A 21,560-nucleotide genomic window follows, 5' to 3' on the forward strand; every position below is an offset into this window, starting at 1 on the left:
TGAATGGCACGAAACACACAATGCACTAAACACTTCACAGAAAATCACTGTCACTGACACTGCTCAAAGTTGCGAAATTCTTCGAGGGATGACGCGGGGTTGACCCAAGGCGGGGATCCATCAGCCGGCTTTCCACAAACTTGCACTAATCACTCGTAATAATCCAGTAAAACTACGCACTGCGCCATGTTAGATGTTCTGGGTAATAAGTTCTATATACAGGAGAGAACACAAACACCTGTATAGTTTTGTAGGTTCGGTTTACTGGATAAGAGTATGTACACAGAGGTGGGTAGCACTGCTCCCTAGCTAAGGTCCTGGTCAACTACCATAGACGACGTATGGCAAGTGATACATTAGCAGCTTCCATACGTCGCCAGGCACATTAATTAAGCGTGTGGGATATGGTAATAACATTGCCACACGCTGCTAGCTAGGCTGAATAAATATAAATGGAGCACATACATAATATACATACATAATACATAATCCAGCATACATAATATACATACACTAACCTCTTCTATATTACTTGTTTTTTCATACCATCATAAAGTTAAGATAAAATTTTTACAACAACATAGTTGTGTGTCGTCAAAAAGTGGAGTTTGGGGATCGGCCCGGACTCCATTTCAATTAATCCCATATGTTATGTTATTCACTTTACGCGTTTCTCGCTTTCCGCGGTACCCTCCGGGTTACATTAACCGCGTAAAGTGAGGGTTAACTGTATTTAACATTTTCTAAAATCCTTTCTGAGGTGCTAATGCCTTGAAATGATTTGTACTTTGATAGTACAGATATTTAGCATTATTTTAGATAATAACAGGTCTGCTTACCAATTGTGAACACATTTTGTTTGAATTTTCTATGAACCAATCAGCTATTAGTAGAAGAGGGGTGTGGCTTACAGGCCAGGTTAGCATGAAAAGAGTATATCTTGTAGTTCATTGTCTGCTGCCATTGTACAAGATTGTTTGCTTAATCATTGCTGTTTTTGCAATGATGTGTTTCACAGTACAGTACTGTACACTTTACCAGCATATAATCAGACAAGAATACAGCTAAAGCAGTGTTAAGACATAAAAAGTGATTACAATTACATACAGTACAGCGGTCCCTCGATTAACGAACACAATTGGTTCCACAGAGTTGTTCATTAACCGAAAATTTTGTTAATTGAATCTATTATTTCAATGGGATATTGGGTAAATGGTTCCAACTCACAGAAAAAGTACACACAAAGTACTGTATACCGGTAATAGAATTAACAAAACATTAAATATAAACTAAACACAGTACTGTACTGTACAGTATACTGTACAATAATAAAAAAAAAAAAAGAATACTATATTTTAACTTACTTTGAGGTGTGTATGTCTTTTTTCCGGCAGCTTTGTTTACATATCAAACAGCTGACAGTAGAGGCAGTCGATGATGACATGCCATATTCTTTACAGAGTGCTTTGGTTCTAATGCCTTCTTCGTGTTTAATAATAATTTCTGCACTATATATTATCAATATGTGAACTAAATTTCAGAATGACCAATAATTTTAATGTAAAAATGCAAAAATATTCAAGAGACCAACAACGCAAACAGAGTGAAGCTCGGGAAGCAGCCATCCCCCTGGACTCCCCGCCCACCTGGTACAATGTCCTCCGTAAACTTCCTGACCTCTTGTATGTCTATGGGAAAGGGTCGCGGAAAGGAGGACGTGATTGCTGCCCATATCATTATTGGGTATGACTTTGCTTGGGAGATTGGTATCCCCGTATCCCCCTGAGAAACGCTCTTGTGCATTATGCAGAAGACCCGACAGCCGCACCCTTATCCACTACCTCCTAAGATGTCCCCACACACAACGCTTCCGTGACGCCTGCTGGACCACCACTCTACGACCCCCTGACAGACACGATGATCCTCCCCATACTGGCCAGATACAGTTGGGTCTCACATTACGCGGTTAATGTAACCCGGAGGGTACCGCGGAAAGTGAGGAACGCTTAAAGTGAACAACATAACATATGGGATTAATTGAAATGGAGTCCAGGCCGATCCCCCAACTCCACTTTTTGACGACACACAACTATGTTGTAGTAAAAATATTATCTTAACTTTATGATGGCATGCACACACAATTAATAATTAAGAGAAATATCAATAATATTAGGTTTTTTAACACTTACATTAGTAGAAAAGATGGCTGGGCACACGGGGATGGGGGGTTGGTTCCGAGGCAGAGGGCAGATTATTGGCCCTCACCTGTATCACTGGTATCAATTGTATCACTATCCACCACAGAGGCTTGCAGGGCCTCTTTGTTAAACCCCTCAAAGTCCATATAAGTCCATATCCTCACTATAATTATCACTATCACTGACTTGGGCCGGTTGTGGTGGGTGGCGGGTAAAGAACTCGGTAATGTTTTGATGACTGGGCGACCTTGTGCGCACCATTTTCGCGCCTCTTACACAACATGGCGGATGGCGGGAGGTTTAGATCCAAAAATGGCGCGGCTTGCCAGCCACTCTCCTCGTAATGGGGTTCACGACCGCGGAATGTGAGCATGTTAGGTTCTGGCAAGGCACCGCGTTAACGGTGAAACGCGGAATGCGGGACCGCGTAATGTGAGGATTGACTGTATTATGTAAATAACATTGATTATGTGTTAAAGGAATATCCTTCCTTCCTTAGGCTTTAGTAAGCCCCTTTATAATATTTATAATGTATATACTTGTCACACTTGCCCGATGCTTCTGGTGTTATTGAAATTGAATTGAGACCAACAAACTGGATGTTCACTCCACTGTAAACAAAATTAAACTGAGAAGCGTTCGTGGGTGATTCGATCAGCTGATTGGCACACAAAAACGGTTCTCTGTACTGTATATATTATCAATGTGTTAACTAAATTTGAATAACCAATAATTTTAATATAAAAAATGCAAAAATATTCAAGAGCACAACTTTCTTGATATTTACTCCACTGGAAACGAATGTAAACATCGGACTAGCCGATCAGCTGATGAGCACAACAAAGTGCGTTTCTCGTAAGGCTTTCGTTAATCGAAGTTTTGTTCGTTAATGGAATTTAAAATCCTAATGGGAGTTAATTCGTTGACCGAAATTTCGTTAATTGGACCGTTTGTTAATCGAGGGACCACTGTACTTTACTGTACATTCACTTAGTGTGAAAATACCATATGCACAGTACTGCACATAACAGAGTGGACAGTGTATGCTAGTGTGTAGACGGTGTATGTACAGTATACAGTGTGCGTACAATTCCTCCTTCATGGAGGGAGAAGATTGATACAGAATGCTCCCTTAAAATTCATGGGTGTTTGGGTCTCAAAATGGCCGCAAATTGCCAAAACTGCTAATATCATTTGCTGACCGAGATGGTGGTGGTGGTTGCTGTTGTTGTTGTTTACATTTTTACTCGTGTGCAAAGAAATGTATACTCTCTTTATGTGTTTGCTCTTAGGACAATTATTTCTTTTATCTGTACTGCATCTGTGTGTGTGTGTGTGTGTGTAATAAAAATAATAATAATAATTAACGGTTTATTAATAGAGTTGCAGCCGTTGGCTGAAAATATACAAACTTACATATGTGTGTGTGTGTGTGTGTGTGTGTGTGTGTAAAATAATAATAATAATAATAATAATAATAATAATAATAATAAAAAACGGTTTATTAGTAGAGTTGCAGCCGGTGGCTGAAAATATACAGACTTACATTTGATTTAGACATCATGATATAATAAGCATTGAATACATTTACAGGGCTGTACAGTACATAAATCAGGAGTTGTTTATTATTTTAACAATAGATGGGATGGTGCTGTTCTTATATCTATCTATATATATATATCTGTGTGTGTGTGTGTGTGTGTAGACACACACACACTAAACAGAAACAAATAAATAATTATAGGTAAATCCTCTCACAAATAATCAGAAAAAAGACAACAAAATGTATCAAAATGTAGATAAAATGCAAGAGTTTACGGTACCCCCAAGTCAACTCCATGCTTTAAAGTTGGGTTGGTTGGGTTGCCATATGGTAATTTTTTCCTCGTAAAAATTACGGTCTCTAGAATGAATGGCATTGAGCGCCAGCTGGGTTGATCCATAGATCAAACTTACAAAATTTCTTTCATAACCATCTAGCCAACCCAACATGTAGGATGTTGGTAATTGTGGTGTAATATTGTACTTTTTTCACAATATGTATGGAGGATGGTGTGTGCATGTAACTGAGTAAAAATAAACTAAAGAAAGTTACGTATATCTACTCGAAAATACAATTTGAAAAACGACCATAACACCTCACAGCCATAGTTTTCTTTAAATAATATACTGTATACAGTACTGTACCAGGAAATGTGAGGAATAATTAAAAATAATACCAATAAATAAGTTACAAAAAAAAAAACTATTGCCAAACCAGTAAATAAAAGCCAATTATGAAAGTTTAACACAGTCACCGTTTGCATACACTACCTGCTCCACCATAGTACAGTAAGGTCGGGATATAACGCAAGATAGGGTCCAAGGATGTTTGCTATACAGTATACTAAATAACTATACTGTATAATTACATGTAATCAATGGGGAAATAGGGTTAGGTTCTGGAGGCCAATAAAATTTACTAAACTTGACTTAACGAGTTCATTTTCTTACTAACTAAAGCACCAATGAACACTAGACTTGGGAACAACAGGTTATTTCAATATCAAGGAACACCAGACACGGCAGCTGACTCACCATCCTGGGAACACCAGACTCGGTAGCAGACGCCACACTGCCACCCTCACTTGACAATCCCACACCTACATAAACGAACAGCAAAAATATTAGTTACAGTATTAAATCTTTTCCAATAAGCTTTCCATTATCTTCACTTCACTTTTCACGTCACAAGCAACCCATTTACACTCGCTTTAGAAATTGGAATCTGCACCAGACTCGGCTGCTGATGCGCCATCCCGACAACAACACTGCCACCCTCACTTGACAATCATAAACGAACAAACCAAAAATATTAGTTACAGTATTAAATCTTTTCCATTAAGCTTTCCATTATTTTCACTTCACTTTTCACATCATTAGCAACCCATTTACACTCACCTTAGAAGTCGTAATCTGCAGTAGAGTCAGCTGCTTTCGTCACTCACTCAGAAGGACTGAGCGGGCGAGCGTGAATGCGTGAGTGAGCAGCCACGGTGCGCCTCTAGTGAGCAAATAACGCATTTGTTTGCCATGGCAGTACATTTTAAATATTTCCTGCCCGATTTCCCTCACGAAATAAAAAAAATTATTGCTATATACTGTACAGGAAAATTTTGATAATTTTGGTATATGCGATATAAAAAAATCGTTATATAAAGTCGTGATATATCCCAGCCCTACTGTAACGAGGATCAACTAGGACGCCGATTCTCTAGCAGTGCTCCGCAACAGCTACACTCTGTGCTCTCCTCCTGTTACATGTTTGCCCTTAGAACAATTATCTTTTTGTTCAATCCAGAATGCGACGTCTAGCTTTATACCTAGGTATGAAAATGCCTAGCATTAACTTGCCAGGCCAACATACAGGCAATTAAAACATCTAATAATTACTTAAATACATAATATTAGGACATGTCACTACCTGGCATTTAATTGTAATTCTCAAAACCCCCTCCCCCACCCTTCATCACACGAATTGCTACCGTCATCTTCTTGCCTGGCGAATCAGTTGTAAATACGCACACGTTACCTTTTTTCACAATACAGTATGTATTTAGGACGGTGTGTGCATGTAAGTGAGTAAAACATATGGAGAAAGTTAGGTATATCTACACGAAAATACAAGTTAGGTATATCTACACGAAAATACGAGTTGAAAAACCATAACACCTCACAGCTTGGTCCAGTAGCCTGGTGGTTACAATCAGGGCTGTGGAGTCGAAGACAAAACCTTCAACTCCGACTCCGACTCCTCAAATTTTTATGCTTCCGACTCCGACTCCTTGGCCTATTTGTAACAACTATTTCTACCATCCTAATTGTAATTTGTATGTTGTAACCTGCGTAGGTAAAAAGTAAAACACCGTGGCTATACTGCTACAGCTTTATTAATGATCTGGACGATATTTAAGAACTACAAAAAGATGATAGGCTTGACTTTCAAAGTTTCAATCAAAAGAAAAATAAATTTATTAAGAATTCAAGATATTAACTAGAAAACACCATTTACATGTATATCTAAAAGTTCGATCTCAGCATATGAATTTTGTTTAAGCTCATAATCTGATGTGGATCTAAATGATGATCCTACAATTCCTTTTAAAGTAAAGTTATAGATTTATGTACATTAAAGAAATGAATACCTTATTAAGGAAAATGGATAAACCTTACATGATTAAGTTATTAAATTAAATTTGCCTTAATCTCACCAAAAACAGGTTGTAGCTAATTGTTTTGTAGCTGAGAGCCTCTGTGCAGTTTTCAACGAAACAAAATTTGATATAATTCAAAATTTCAAATGGTAAAGAAGAGACTATCGTCCAAAATTATAGTGCTATACTGTGCCTGCTACAATAAATTCATAATAATGCTTATAAAATGGAAATAAATTCTTTTAATAATTTAAGAAAATTAGTGGGATCAGTGGAATCACTGCAATGAATATGCCTGAGTTCATATATTTGTTCTTAGGAACAGAATAGCTTCAGTCAGATCTTCCTTCATGGAAGCCCTTAAATCTGATCTGATTATTTTCAGTGCAGAAAACAGTCTTTCTACACTGACCTGAGTGGGTGGCATTGCTGTCACAGCTCTAGCTACATCTTTTACAATCTCTGGGTAAGCAGGTATGGCTTCTTCCACTGTCACTTTTGAAGACCGGAGTCGGAGTCTGGACAATTTTACCGACTCCGACTCCACAAGCCGAAATTTCCTCCGACTCCTCGACTCCGACTCCGACTCCACAGCCCTGGTTACAATGATGAACTAGCCTAGCAATAATGCCATAATTAATCACTATTAAACACTATTCTATCAGTAAACACTAATAATAACACTAAAACCAGTGAAATATGACAGGGAGTAAGAAGTCACAACTGTAAACGGCACACTAACTAGCAGTCACTCACTCCCCTTACCCACTCCCATTGCCAGGCGTATGTATGGTAGAAATACATGACCTTTTCACATGTTTGGGCACCTTCCCGCGGCTCAATGAAGGTGATTGAGGGCATTTGGGAGCCATCACAAGCACAAGAACTGTCACTAAGGCGCACAAGGCCCAGCCACCTGGGACAAGAGACACACCCTGCGAAACACCATACAACTCGGGGCTTCCTGTCCTAGCCTTGAAAATGCCGCCAACTTTAAAACTACCTGCAGACATTCTTGGGTACATCCAGGGTGTCATCCGCGAATAATCTACACTTATTATTCCGGCTAACAGGGAAATAACTGTACTTTTTATAGAAACTATAATACTGTAATACCTTTCAGAAATCATCGTAATTTGGAAAGTTTATGTGGTTCAAATCTCCTGTCTTGAAATATCTCATAGCTAGTTCATACTATTCAGAATTGGAAGAAATTTTCTGCTCATTTTGTAACTATTCTGAATTCATAATTTATAACTTTGACAGAATGTTATTACATCAAACAACAATACAAATACAGTGGTCCCTCGGTTAACGAATTACCTTCCATAAGAATCTTCATTTCGGTTAACAAACAAAAATTTGGTTAACGAAATTCTTACGAAAATGCTTCGACATGCTTTGGCTTGCTCACCAGCTGGAAGATTAGTCCGCCAATACAGAAATCGGTTCTAGGTCTTACATTCGTTAAAATTGGAATAAATATCAAGAAGGTTGTACTATTCAATAATTTTCTAAGTTTTATATTAACATTTTAAGTCATTTTAACACTTATTTAACATAATTGCAGTACAGAGAACTAGTTTTTGGTGTGCCCATCAGCCACTTCACTCACCCACCAAGGCCTCAGTTTATATCTCTGTTCAGTGGAGGAAACTTCTTGCTTGTGGGTCTCTTGAACACAGAGTATTTTTTCGTTTTTACAGTACAATTATTGGTCATTCTGAAATTTATTTAACATAATGACAATATATAATGCAGTGCAGTGTTGATTTAAAGAAAATAATCTTGAATTACACCTAGTGAACTTAAAATTTTATGGGTGAAATGACGGCATCAAGCATGGAGTGATTTCTCTTCCACCCCCACTTCCTTCTCTTCTCCCTTCTCCTCCACCCCCACTTCTAATTCCCATCATCATCATCATCAACCAGGAGCCTTCTACATACACACCTCAAAGTAAGTGTACTTTACTGCAATTTTTTTTTACTTTGTATGTAATTTTCAGTGAGCTGGAACCAATTACCCAAAATCCCATTGAAACAATGATTTCGGTTAGCAAACGACCATCTGGAATTAATTGTGTTCGTTAACCGAGGGACGACTGTACAGGTATATCCCGAAAACCGATGTCCCAATAACTGCTGATTCGCATTTAAGGGAAATACCCCCCCAAGTTTCGTTGATGCCCCAAAGATCCGACAATCGTGAGAGGAGCAGCAGAGCTGTTTTAAATTTGGAGGGCAGTGGTTTGGTGCAAATTCTTGGCACAAGAGGGCTCTGTGTTTTGCCTCCGAGTCATTCCTGTCTCTCTGTTTTTCTTTACACTTACCATGTGACTCTGACCTCATGTATTTTCGTTAGTGAACCCTCACTTTACGCGGTCAATTGAACCCACGGCGGCCCGCGTAAAGTGAACAACATAACATATGGGATTAATTGAAATAGAGACTGGGCCGACCCCCAAACTCCACTTTTTCAGACACAATACCTACGTTGTAGTAAAAATAACTTCTTAATTTTATGATGGCATGCACACAATTAATAATTAAGAGAAATATCAATAATATTAGGTTTTTTAACACTTACATTAGTAGAAAAGATGGCTGGGCACACGGGGATGGGGGGTTGGTTCCGAGGCAGAGGGCAGATTGATTATTGGCCCTCACCTGTATCACTTGTATCAATTGTATCACTATCCACCACAGAGGCTTGCAGGGCCTCTTTGTCAAACCCCTCAAAGTCCATATAAGTCCATATCCTCACTATCATTATCACTGACTTGGGCCGGCTGTGGTGGGTGGCGGGTGAAGAACTCGGTAATGTTTTGATGACTGGGCGACCTTGTGCGCACCCTGCTCGCGCCGCTCTCCGCGTAAAAGGGTACACACACCGCGGAAAGTGAGCATTCCGGTTTCGGCAGGGTACCGCGTAAAAGTGGAAACGTGTAAAGTGAAACCGCGTAAAGCGGGGGTTTACTGTATTTCCAACTTTGTGTGCTACGTAATCATGTCGAAATGCCCCAGTGATAGTTCCTCTTGTGCTGCCCCTCTACCATCCTCAACACAGGTAACTCCTAATTCATGCTTTATATTCTTGCTTGACAAGAGATATATCAAGGGTAGATGGAAGTATTTTGGGGGTGGCTGGTCCTTAACACCCTGAAATTTTTTTATATTCATATGGGATTAATTGCTTCGATAATTGTTGATTCACTAACCAACAACTTTTCCTGGTCCCTATTATGTGTCAGCTATCGGGGTATGTCTGTACTGTAAGACGAAGTGATTTCAGACAGTGTTTGGGTATATATTTTATCATACTTGTAATGCACTTAATTCAAGGCAATTACCATCAACCGGGATAACTTTGGACGTTCCGGTATAATTAAACAAGCTTACATAAATACTGTGACGGATGTAAAAAAAACAAAATAAAAAAAATAAATAATGAAGATGAATAATGAGTAGCATATAACAACTGATTTTCTGTCAATGTTATTGGCGAAGTAAAAATAAAATTTTGGGGGAAAAAATCATGATTTGAAGGTTATGTACCTCAAAACCTTCTGGTCCGAAAAACCTGAGGGTGTACAGCAGGGAAAATGGCTTGTAATCACCAAACACTAATAAATATGTTCCACAACATTAGCTGATATTAAGTGTCAATGAAGTGTATCTATTTTTTTTTTTTCGGGGTGAGTTCGGACACAGTACTGTATTAATGCTATCATTTTTGTGTTTTTGCTAATCCTGTGCCAAATCAAATTAGAACACTAGAAAAAAATATATTGTTTAAGTTCTGCCACAAACCTTGATCGAAAGTGCAGAATGATTTTTTTATGTTAATGTTGGTTTTTGGCCAGAGTAAATAAGCTCTTAAAATTTTCTTGTATTTCTAACTTTGTAATACATATACAGCATTATTTCATTGAAAGTCATTACAAATGTACTGACTAATCTATTGTATTAGCAAAAAAAATTAGAATAAAATAAAAATTTAAAATTGAGTTTAATTTTCTTTTTCTTTTAAATGTCCAAGTCACCCCTGCATGTTTGGGAAAACTTGCCGAGTGGTGGGCACTATTTTCTATATACAGGGTGTCCCCGGGTCATGAACGGGCTCCGTTCCTGAGGATTTGTATGGAAGTTAGAACACATGCAATGTGCATACTGTACTTACAAAGCAATGTTTAAATCCCACTATTTCATAGCCTTAGTCCTTTATACAGCTCCTCCCCGACTTACGACCTACTCGACTTACGACCACCCGCACTTACGACCTGCCTCAGTCGTACCAAAATTTGGTCAAATTACATATTTTCGAGTCCCAAAGTCAGTACACAGACAAAATTTTCATTTGTAATTCACTTTAAAATGACTGGCAAGCTTAAAAGTGAGTGTTTTGTGGTGCTGAGAAGAAAAAGAGACACCCATTTTATATTTTTCTATGTATTATTTAAGCATTTCCGACTTACGACCTGGATGTCGGTCCCTAACCCTGTCGTAAGTCGGGGAGGAGCTGTACATCTAAGATCACTTAATTTAAGACAAAAGAAATAGAATGACAAAATTCAGAAAATTAAAGTAAAAATAATTCATCAGGCAAATAAAATACTGTAAAATTCAAGTTTAACCTTGTTCGTATCAGCGGGCGTTCATAAGTGGGGGACCCCCTGTAGCTAAATCAATGGTTGTCTAAAGTCATTCCAATCCTACATTGTGACTTTACTCACTTTGCACTTTTTCCCTCCATGGAGAGTTTGTGCACTATTTTTCTTATACCCAGTATCTTTAACATGTAATGGGAATACAATACCCTATACTGTATATTGATCATAAAAAAGTCTCTGGATTTGTTGTAACTGGCATTAACAAAAACCCTTTAAAACTGTCTGAAGTCACCCGGGTTTCTGGTCACATGTACAATTCTGCATAATTTGATTTAGATTCAATTACGGTGCCTTCATTTGCAGAATATTTGCACACATGTGTGTGACTCCCACCGACAGTAATTTAAATCCCACACATTGCAATCTTGTGATTCATTGTACAGTCACTCGCCCTCAACTGCTCCTTAATTTGGTGTAATATTGTAGCTAAACTTGATATATTTACTACCTACTTCCCAAGATTTCTTAAGCACATATACTCTGAATGATTTGTGAGAAAGAAGCAAACAACAGTGACTTTACTGTGGAGGATTACTCTGTGAATTCATTTGTTTTATTTTTTCATCAGGTTATTTACATTCTGGATGAAGGCTTCTATGCTTACACAGTAAAGTATAGTATAGCATAACATAGTATAGCATATTAGAGCATAGTACAGCATAGTATACTTGAGCCTTCCACCTGTTCTTTTGATATGGCCATCCTCAATGGACCAAATTATGGGTACTGTACTATATAGATTATATACAGTACTGTACTGTATACTGTACTGTATTCTACTTTGTACTCCAACCTTTTAATGTACCCCCATTATAGTAGTACATCCTTCTTTCCTCACACAGCCAAACTGTGGAATGCTCTGCCTTCTTCTGTGTTTCCATACTCATACAATCTGTCTCGCTTCAAAAAAGCTGGTTTTCCGGTATCTTCGTGGTGTAGATTATTATAATCTTTTTCTTTTCTATTTTTAATTTCTTTTTACTCTTATTTTTTTGCCCCCCTAGGCCCTGTTGTAGGTCGATGACCTGTGTCCGAGTGCACTATTCCCTGTTAAAATGAATCTTTTAGGGTCTGTTGTAACTTGTTTATAGATCATAAACTATTATTTATGTGATAATTTGTTTTTAAGGCCTTTGGATTCATACAAAACTGTTTTAAGTATCTGATATTTTAGGTGCAAGATCCTAAGATCCACTGCATCCATGACAAATCATTCATTAGCAAGCAATATTAATCACCACCCTCAATCTCGATGGCATGAAAAGCTTGTGAGCTTCAACTGCAATTTCCTTCAAAGTTCAGCATATTCAATTATTCTTCAAGTTAGCCCACTATCTATATCATTTACATATGCAGTACAGTGAGTTCTGCTATAACGCGTGTTTTTATAACGCGAATTTGCTCTAACGTGATTTATGAATAGAGGAACGATATTTGTATAACGCGAACGCTTGTTTGCTGTAACGCGATTTTTTTTTACTATTTCTCCAATTTTGTGGTATTAACTGTGAATATGGTAAAGAAGAATATCTCCAAGAAGCGTTCTGGTGATCGAATTCCCGGTGATGATCGTAAAAGAAAGGATATAACACTTGAAGAGAAGCTCGACGTTATCAACCTCAAAATCACCCTTCTCCCCCATCAAGTTACATTCATATTTTTTCAAGGTAAAGTGTTACATTTACTGTATGATTTCATTATTAGATATGAATGTATCATTTATTTAGACTGTGCTATCCTTTGTTAGGCTAACTACTAAATTTTTTCGATTTCGAGTAATCTGCACCTAACCCTATTTTCTCCATAAGCCCTGTTATTTCTATTACGCGATTTTCTATAACACGATATTTTACAAGAACACAACCATCGCGTTATCGCAGAACTGACTGTACAGGCATATCTCTTAAGAGTGCTGTTTCATTATAATGTTCAATGTTTATGGTAATATATTTACTGTAAAAAAAATATATACATTAAAATCTATAAAATGGTTCTAAAAATCTGTATGAGACCTAACAACATTCATCTATTCTCTTGAGTTGTGCTCAATGAATGACAGTGGCATATATCAATCACTGCTAAGCCAATCACCACCTACCCTCAACAGTTTTGGATGCTTCCCATAAGCATGTGTTAACTCCACAGTCAATCAATCAATAGAGTACAGTCCTCATATCTGAGGGTTGGTGACCAGTCCTTCATTCTTAACATTCTTGGGCTATTTTTACCAATCACCTAATGTTTTCTATCCCTCTGGGGACCCAGTTTTTAATTTCATTCATCCATCCTAGTCTCAGCCTTTCCCTGGCCCTCCTTATCTTCAACTTTGCCCATTAATATGATCAAAATATCTCTCATTTCTTTTTCTATACAGTACATTAAAAGTATTTCTCAAAGTTTTTGTTACTCTTTGTACTTCTTCATTTGTTTTCCTGTTAATGTAGCTTATTCTTAGTATTCACCTATATTATAGGTCCTATAACACCCCATTTCAAAGACCTCTAACCTCCTCCTGGTGTCTGCTAAAAGTGTCCATACATCTGACTGATACAACTGTCCTTGCCATACAAAGTCTTTCAACAGCCCTTTTCTCAAATTGAAGTTAATGTCTCTTGCTGTTTTTGGTTGCCCTATTTCTTTTTTCGATTTCTTCCGTACATCTACCATTACAGCTAATGTTACTTGCCAAATACACAAAATTTTCCATTTTTTAAGTTCCTTGTTGCCTACCATAATTTTGATTTTAGGATTTATTTCCAGTTTGGAAACAATCATTACTTTCACCTTTACAGCATTAACTCTTAAACCATATTTTTCACTAATCTGTTAATGAGTTATTGTAATGTCTCTTCACTATCTGTGATAAAGAGCAGTATCATCTGCATTGCATATATTTGATATTACTTTCCCATTAGCCCTTCATTGTCACAAAGCTTCTCTCATTAACAATTCTTAATAAATGTATCCCCGTGATGTAAACGTTCTAGATACAAAAAATTAGCTTACAGTATACAAATTTCATAAATCGACATCACTTTCTTGAGATGCGAAAATTCAAATCGCGTGCCATGGGACTCGGCTGGCATGGCCATCTTGGGGAGAGATGCGTAGAGATGTACATATTCTTGCTCAATGATCATACACCCCCCTCCCTTCCACAAGGCTGCGTCCTTCCATTCGTTGTGTGTAAATGAATTCTCTTTATCCGTGTGTATTCAATTTGAACTATTCTCAAGAATGCAGACAAGAAAAGGGCTTCTGCCCAATCCATCATTTCATTCACAGGATCGTGCTAAGATCGATGGTGGATCTTTCACAAGTGCTGACTAAATGCACTGGCGAGTACATACTATAATTTTTTTTTAAAGTCCAACATCAATAAACATTATTCTTTTTTATAAAATGTTTTAAAATACATATCATGTGTAGCTACAGTACTATTATTATTGTCATACACAATAAAGCCCTTATATACAGCTCATAGGTAAGAAATAGTGCTTCCATGAAGTCATCTCCTATGAAACCATGTTATACTGTACTGACCTCTTTTAGTGTTGTTTCTTATAATGTAGTGCTCAATTTTCCAGGAATATATACATCTAAAGCACTGTCAGAGGTAGTAATTCAGGGAAAGAAGAGATGACCAATATAGTATCCATATTATTTAAACATTATCCCTGGCTGAAACTAGGGGCACTGTCTTAGGACTTGAGGACCCCTTAGTAAAGTTATCCTAAAATATAAAATCCATGTGGATTAAGGGTGATACATAGAATGGCCCATGCAATTTGCAACTCAATTTCATGAGAAAAAAACAACAACAACACACTAATAGAATTACTGGCAGTATTTTCCACTTCATCATTAATATCTGTCAGTCACTTTAAAGAAAAATAATTACCAGCATCCAAGCAAATTTTTTTTCAATCCCAATAGGCACATGATTTCCAGATCCATTAGTAATACTGTACCAACCTGAAGAGCAACACGAAGAGAAATTAAAGGTTCATCAAGTGACTAATGATTTACAAATCCTGGCTAAAACTCTGTATCTGGGATAAAATCTAACACAGTACAGTAATTGGAAAGTAGTACGTATCTCCATTATGAGAAATGTCAGCAAGAATTCATAAGTACATATGCAGACCCCTTGCCTGCAGTAACCAGAAGAGAGGTCTATCCTGTCCCTCTGAAGCACCACTCTGCCCTTCGTAAGCTTTGTTTACTAATATTGCATTATAGCATAGTCCACTCCAGTGCCCACTTGCAGTCATGCATCCACTTGTTGGTGTTGCTCAGAACTGATAACCAGCTGATAACCACTCAAGTATACAAGCTATTTGTTTCTTATCGTTGACAACAGATATTTTATCGAATCTAAAGAAAGGTCAAGGGGAAAATAGTAGAACTGATATCTTTAAGTACCACAGATCGCAGGAAAATGCTCCAGGGGGTGTATCCCCCCCCCCTCTAGAGTAGCTGTGTGCCAACAGCATGCACAATGGTCGTCTATGGCGACCACAATGTCCCTCGCCCAAATTATTTCTGCTCTGCTCCTTTTCTTCCAGATAGAAGGTAACAGAATGTGGAGTTGTGGTGATTTTATTAAATATTTGTTTAAAGATACACATATTCCGTCTTCTCTAAATGGCCTATAAGACTACAGATTTCCAAGCTATAAACAATCCTATGAGACCACTAGAAATTAACCCTTTTCCTCTGCAAGTACAGTCAGTCCTCAACTTACGATGGGGTTAGGGACCGACGACTAGGTCGTAAGTCAAAAATGGAAAAATAATACATAGAAAATCTAAAATGGGTGTCTCTTTTTCTTCTCAGCACCACGAGAACTTTCACTTTTACGCTTGCCAGCCATTTTAAATGGAATTACAAACAAAAAAATGTTCAGTACATAGCTCAATCACTAACGTCGGGACTCGAAAATACGTAATTTGAAAAATATTTTATACGACTGCGGCGGTCGTATGTCCGGGTGGTCGTAAATCGAGTAGGTCGTAAGTCGAGGAGTACCTGTATTAAGAAACTTGATAAGATACAAATGAATGTGTGAATAATGTATAGGGTGAAGTCATGAAAGACTGGATAGGCCAATAGGAAAATTTTATTATAGCACTATATCTCACATTCCCACTGTTTAACATTAAACATTTAAATGGGGACGGCTGCTTTTATTCCATAACATTAGCTTCTGATGACAGATCACCTACCAACATAGTTGGCAGTAATGTGGAGCACTACTTCTACCTTTGGATATTAACTACAGTGAGTTCTGCTATAACGAGTGTTTTGACAACGCGAATGGGCTCTAACGCGATTTATGAATAGAGGAACGATATTTGTATAACGCAAACACTTTATTGCTGTAACGCGATTTTTGCTTACTATTTCTCCAATTTTGTGGTATTAACTGTGAATATGGTAAAGAAGAATATCTCCAAGAAGCGTTCTGGTGATCGCATTCCCAGTGATGATCGTAAAAGAAAGGCTATAACCCCTGAAAAGAAGCTCCATGTTATCAACCTCAAAATCACCCTTCTCCCCCATCAAGTTATATTCATATTTTTTCAAGGTAAAGTGTTACATTAACTGTATGATTTCATTATTAGATATGAATGTAACATTTATTTAGACTGTGCTAACCTTTGTGTTAGGCTAACTACTAAATTTTTTTCGATTTCGAGTAGTAATCTGCACCTAACCCTATTTTCTCCATAAGCCCTGTTATTTCTATTACGCGAATTTCTATAACACAATGTTTTACAAGAACACAACTATCGCGTTATAGCAGAATTGACTGTATACAAATGAAATTGGAATATTTTGGATAGATAATTTGTTTGTGTATTGCATAATCTGTATTTTACATGTGAGAGGTTCCAGTATTGCATGATTAAATTGGAGGCATTGCCTGACTGCCTTCAAAATAACCACTTCCTAACAAATTAAAAAAAAAATTTATTACAGAAGAATTTAGAGACATTCTCTAACATATTCTATGTTCTGTTGAAAAGCATGAACAGTCACCAAAAGATGTGACACAGCAAGTTTCCTGAAAGGATAATAGTATCACCAAACTGGCAACAGCTGATGTTCCCTCTATGCCATAACACACTTCACTTAATTTCATTTGATTAATGTAGATATATGATCTGTACGTACAATGTGACTGTAGGTATGAAATCCACTTTCAATGAATACTTATTTCTCCTTGAGTGTGCAATGTTTTACAATTAATTTATCTACAGTATATGATTCAGGTTCTGCTGAGTAAATGAGTGCTTATTCAACTTCAGTGTAGGGTGAATGGTGAAAGTGGCAGTGTAGTTTAAATAGTCTGTCTTTGGTAAGAGTCATTAGCATTACTATCATATGTTAACACTTACAATATAACCCTACCATAATTATTACACTCTACCATATTTGTCATGAATAATGCCAGAACATTCTGCCCAAGCAACAACAAATGTAGACATAAACTCTTGAAGCAGAAATGCATTCTTATTGAAATATAGTATATAGTACAGTACTGTATACAGTACTGTACCTGTTTAATAAAAATGAACAAAAGACAAACCGGTACATATGTTCATCACTTTTAACAAGAATTATACTTTCACATACCACACATTAATTACGTTTTTTTGTTTAACACAACAAGTACGTATTAAACCATAGGAGGTGAAGACACGATACATCGCTCAAAAGGTGAGACTTAGTAAAATACATATTTGTCACTGGGATAAGGCAGGCAATATCAGTTTTGGTAGTTAAGAATACAGTATACTGTAGTGAACTTTCTCTGAGCCACCTGACCTATATATTTGGCAAATTTTTATCAAAATTTACTGATGACCAGATGACCAGAAGTGAAGCTTTGTTAAGATTTGATTAACCTTTAAAGATCAACAGATATATGATATTTTGGTTTTTCATGCCATTGTTTGGGTGCACTCATGGATGTGTTGTTGTCTGGTTACCATAACAATGCATGGCGGATTGCTCCAGAGCCGGAAAAATATGTACCCTCAGTTTAACCCCCACATTTCTCCAAGAAATTATTTCTCGGAATTATTGACTAAATATGAATTTGTAGAAAAAAGATTCAGCATTCTAATGGAGCAATAAAATTGAAATATTTCATGTATTTGAACAACATTATTTTATGTGATTTGCTCCATTTTCTACATAACTTACTTGGCCCTGCCGTGGGCTGACAGCGAGCGTCAATATACCCGCCCTTAAAGGGTTAATATCTGTATATCTGTATATGCTACAGTAGTGCTTTCCCAACTTTTTCATAAAAGACATCCCACTTTTGTTTTTACCAAATCCTCACACCACCCCATTTTCTAAAATAAATGTAATCAATTTTAATCATTGTACCTCCCATAAGGATCTTCAATTCGGGTAATGAACAAAACTTCGATTAACGAAATCCTTACGACAAACATGTTTTGTTGTGAACATCAGCTGATGGGCTAGTCTGCCAATTCAGTAATCTGTTCTATGTTTACATTCGTTTCCAGTGGAGTAAATATCAAGAAAGTTGTGCTCTTTAATATTTTTGCATTGTTATATTAAAATTATTAGTCACTTTTAAATTTACCGGGTAGTTATATTGATAATATATGCAGTACTGTACAGGGAACTAGTTTTTTGTGCGCCCATCAGCCGTCAGTTTGACTTTGATTACAGTGGAGTGAACATCTATTTTGTTGGTGTCTTGAATATTTTTTGCATTTACATTAAAATTATTAGTCATTCTGAAATTTAGTTAGCATATTGATAATATATAGCGCAGTGCAGTGTTGATTTAAATAAAATTATCTTGAATTACACCTAGTGAACTTAAAATTTTGTTAGTGAAATTACTGCATCAAGCATGGGTCCCCTGAAAGGTGATTTCTCCTCCATCCCCACTTCCTTTTCTTCTCCCTTCTCCTCCACCCCCCACTTCTAATTCCCATCATCATCATCATCAACCAGGAACCTTCTACATATACACCTCAAAGTAAGTGTACTTTACTGCATTTTTTTTTTACTTTGAATGTACTTTTCTGTGAGCTGGAACCAATTACCCAATATCCCATTGAAACAATGGATTCGGTTAACGAAATTTTTGGTTAAAGAACGACTCTGGAACGAATTATGTTCGTAAACCAAGGGACCACTGTACTTGTATCTATATTACTTTCAAGATCAACTAGCTCATAATTATTTTGTCTATGTATCTTATGCATATGGATAAGACTGAATATATCGAAGAAAAAATTGCAATTTTATTGAAAATTTCTGAATAAAAGAAAAAAGAATGTCAATGCAGTACCGTATATATGTTTTCCACGTGGCTTTATGCCTCCCCACCCATACCAACCCCACACACCCACCCCCCCTTGTTCGGAGCCATTGTGCTAGAGTGTGGTGACTTTCAGTGAACTTTCACCTGATCTGAGGTAGTTGCAGCAGGAAATGGTAACAGGAGACAGGTGTAGAATTTGGGATGTTGAAATTAAAAAAATTGACTTATACTAGTATAAGTGATGCATGGGAGACAGTTTTAAAGAAGTGTATTGGAGATGTGCTATGGAAGAGATGGCCAGAGACAAAGGATGTCAGGGTAAGTAGGTGGGCAAAGAGAAATATCATGTAGCAAACAGGGGCATCATTTTTTTTTTGTGGTGGAGGGGAGGGGGGGGGGGCACTTGTCCCCCCAAGACCTGGCTTGCTCCTCCCAAGGGCTGTCTTGCTCTCCAAGGAAAATTTTAATTATATTCCTTTTTCATATAGAAGAATTTGGATTTGGTGAGAACATCCCAATGGTATTTTTACTGAATACTGTAGCAGCAAGGAAGTACATTAAGTCATATTGCTAGCAGCCACATGGTCCACACCGGGCAGATGCAAATTGAAAATATAAAACATGCTCTGTCTGTTACAGCACCACCCGGCGGCACCACGGTGGAGCAGGATTTTGACCCCTACTCTTTGCATGTAATGGTGTTGCTCCCCTAAGCAAAATCTGAAATGACACTCCTGGTAGCAAATGGTTAGATTATGAGGAAAACCGATTGGATGACACAACTATGAGTGTAAAAAAACATTAGCAAAATAAAGAGATTACCATAAGAGTTGGGAAGGAAAGCAGCTTCCTGAAGGGAGCTTGTGGCAAAGAACAGACAATAAGGGAAAGGTCACCACAAAAAAGTGGGAAATGAATTAGGTGGTGCAGTTGTGAAGGAAACACAACTAAGATGTGGAGCTTTATTCCTGACATTTTGTCACAAGACCTTTTCAAATGAATGAATACACAATATGGGTTACAGACATTTATACAAACAATTTGTAATGTGGTGGTGGGCAGAGCTAAGTTATGTCTCTCCATTGGTCATTTGGTGTCTTGTGACGAAACGTCAAGAATAAAGCTCCACCTTTTAGTTAAACTTCATTTATGAACAATGTTTATAAAAGCATGTTTAGATAAGCTGTCCTGAGATTACTCTCATCCCCACACCTCACACCTTAAAATATGCTCCGAGTACAAGGCATCAGCGATAGAGATAATTCTCCATCAGAGATAAACCTGTTGGCATGTCACACATTATCATAGTTTTCTTTAGCAACAACCCCACTACAATACTAGTTGCTACTCCACCATATCTGCTCTAAATTTCACAAAGTACTTTCTATAATTACTGCATAATTTTCCTTTCTCCGAAGTTATTCTCCTTAGTTACACTTTTGTCTCCTTTACTGTTTCTCTTTCCTTCAATTTCCCTAACCCCTTTATTACAAGGATGCCACTTTTAATATTTTGTTTGGCTAACGCCAGTTGATTTCATTCAGCAGAGAGAGGACCCCGTACACAAGGTAGAAGACGCCACTTTCAATATTTCACTTGACAAACACCAGACATATTTATTCAGTACAAAGGGGAGCCCATACACAAGGAATCAATAATGGCAACCTCAACATAATTCACATGTTCTTGTTTCAGAGCATCTACTTCACTTGGTATGATATCAAAACTGCTTGTAGAATTCCAAATATTTCCCAAGGAAAGAAGCCATCAAAGATGTAGAAACATAATGAAAGACCAACATGTGAAGAATGTAAATTGGTCTATAAAATCTAGATGTACCAATTCACAACTAATAAACAAGCATGCTTAAAATAATAAAACTAATTTATGTTTTATCAACACCCAAAATTACCATTTAACATTCTTGTGTGATAAATCCAACAGAATCACTCATTTGTACTTACCGGAGGAAAGGAGTTAGTAGATGCAGGTGCCGGGACGGTGGGCTGAGCAGTAGAACCCAGCACTGTAGTTGTAGTTGGGGGGGTAGTTACTCTCATGGGTAATGGCAGTTGAGACGACCCTATTGTAGTGGCCGTAGGTGGCGAGGATAGGGAGTTGGAGAGGGCTGGCGAGCTAGTGCTAGTCATAGTAACAGCACTCATGGCAGGGGGCGC

At 37.4% G+C, this 21,560-nt stretch overlaps 1 protein-coding gene across 2 annotated transcripts in view; it reads right to left on the bottom strand.

Annotated features, from left to right (window-relative positions):
- LOC121863231 (bromodomain-containing protein 3-like) overlaps positions 1–21,560 on the bottom strand; it is a 244,323-nt gene that overhangs the window by 196,135 nt on the left and 26,628 nt on the right. For both annotated transcript variants that reach the window (XM_042361722.1, XM_042361723.1), the window contains exon 2: positions 21,348–21,560. This exon is cut by the window's right edge and continues 637 nt beyond it. In XM_042361722.1, the coding sequence (XP_042217656.1) occupies positions 21,348–21,560 (213 nt within the window). The remainder of the gene's footprint in view (positions 1–21,347) is intronic.

The sequence above is a fragment of the Homarus americanus genome, unplaced genomic scaffold (assembly GCF_018991925.1).
Source record: "Homarus americanus isolate GMGI-L3 unplaced genomic scaffold, GMGI_Hamer_2.0 scaffold46197, whole genome shotgun sequence".
In the NCBI taxonomy this organism is placed as follows: Eukaryota; Metazoa; Arthropoda; class Malacostraca; order Decapoda; family Nephropidae; genus Homarus; species Homarus americanus.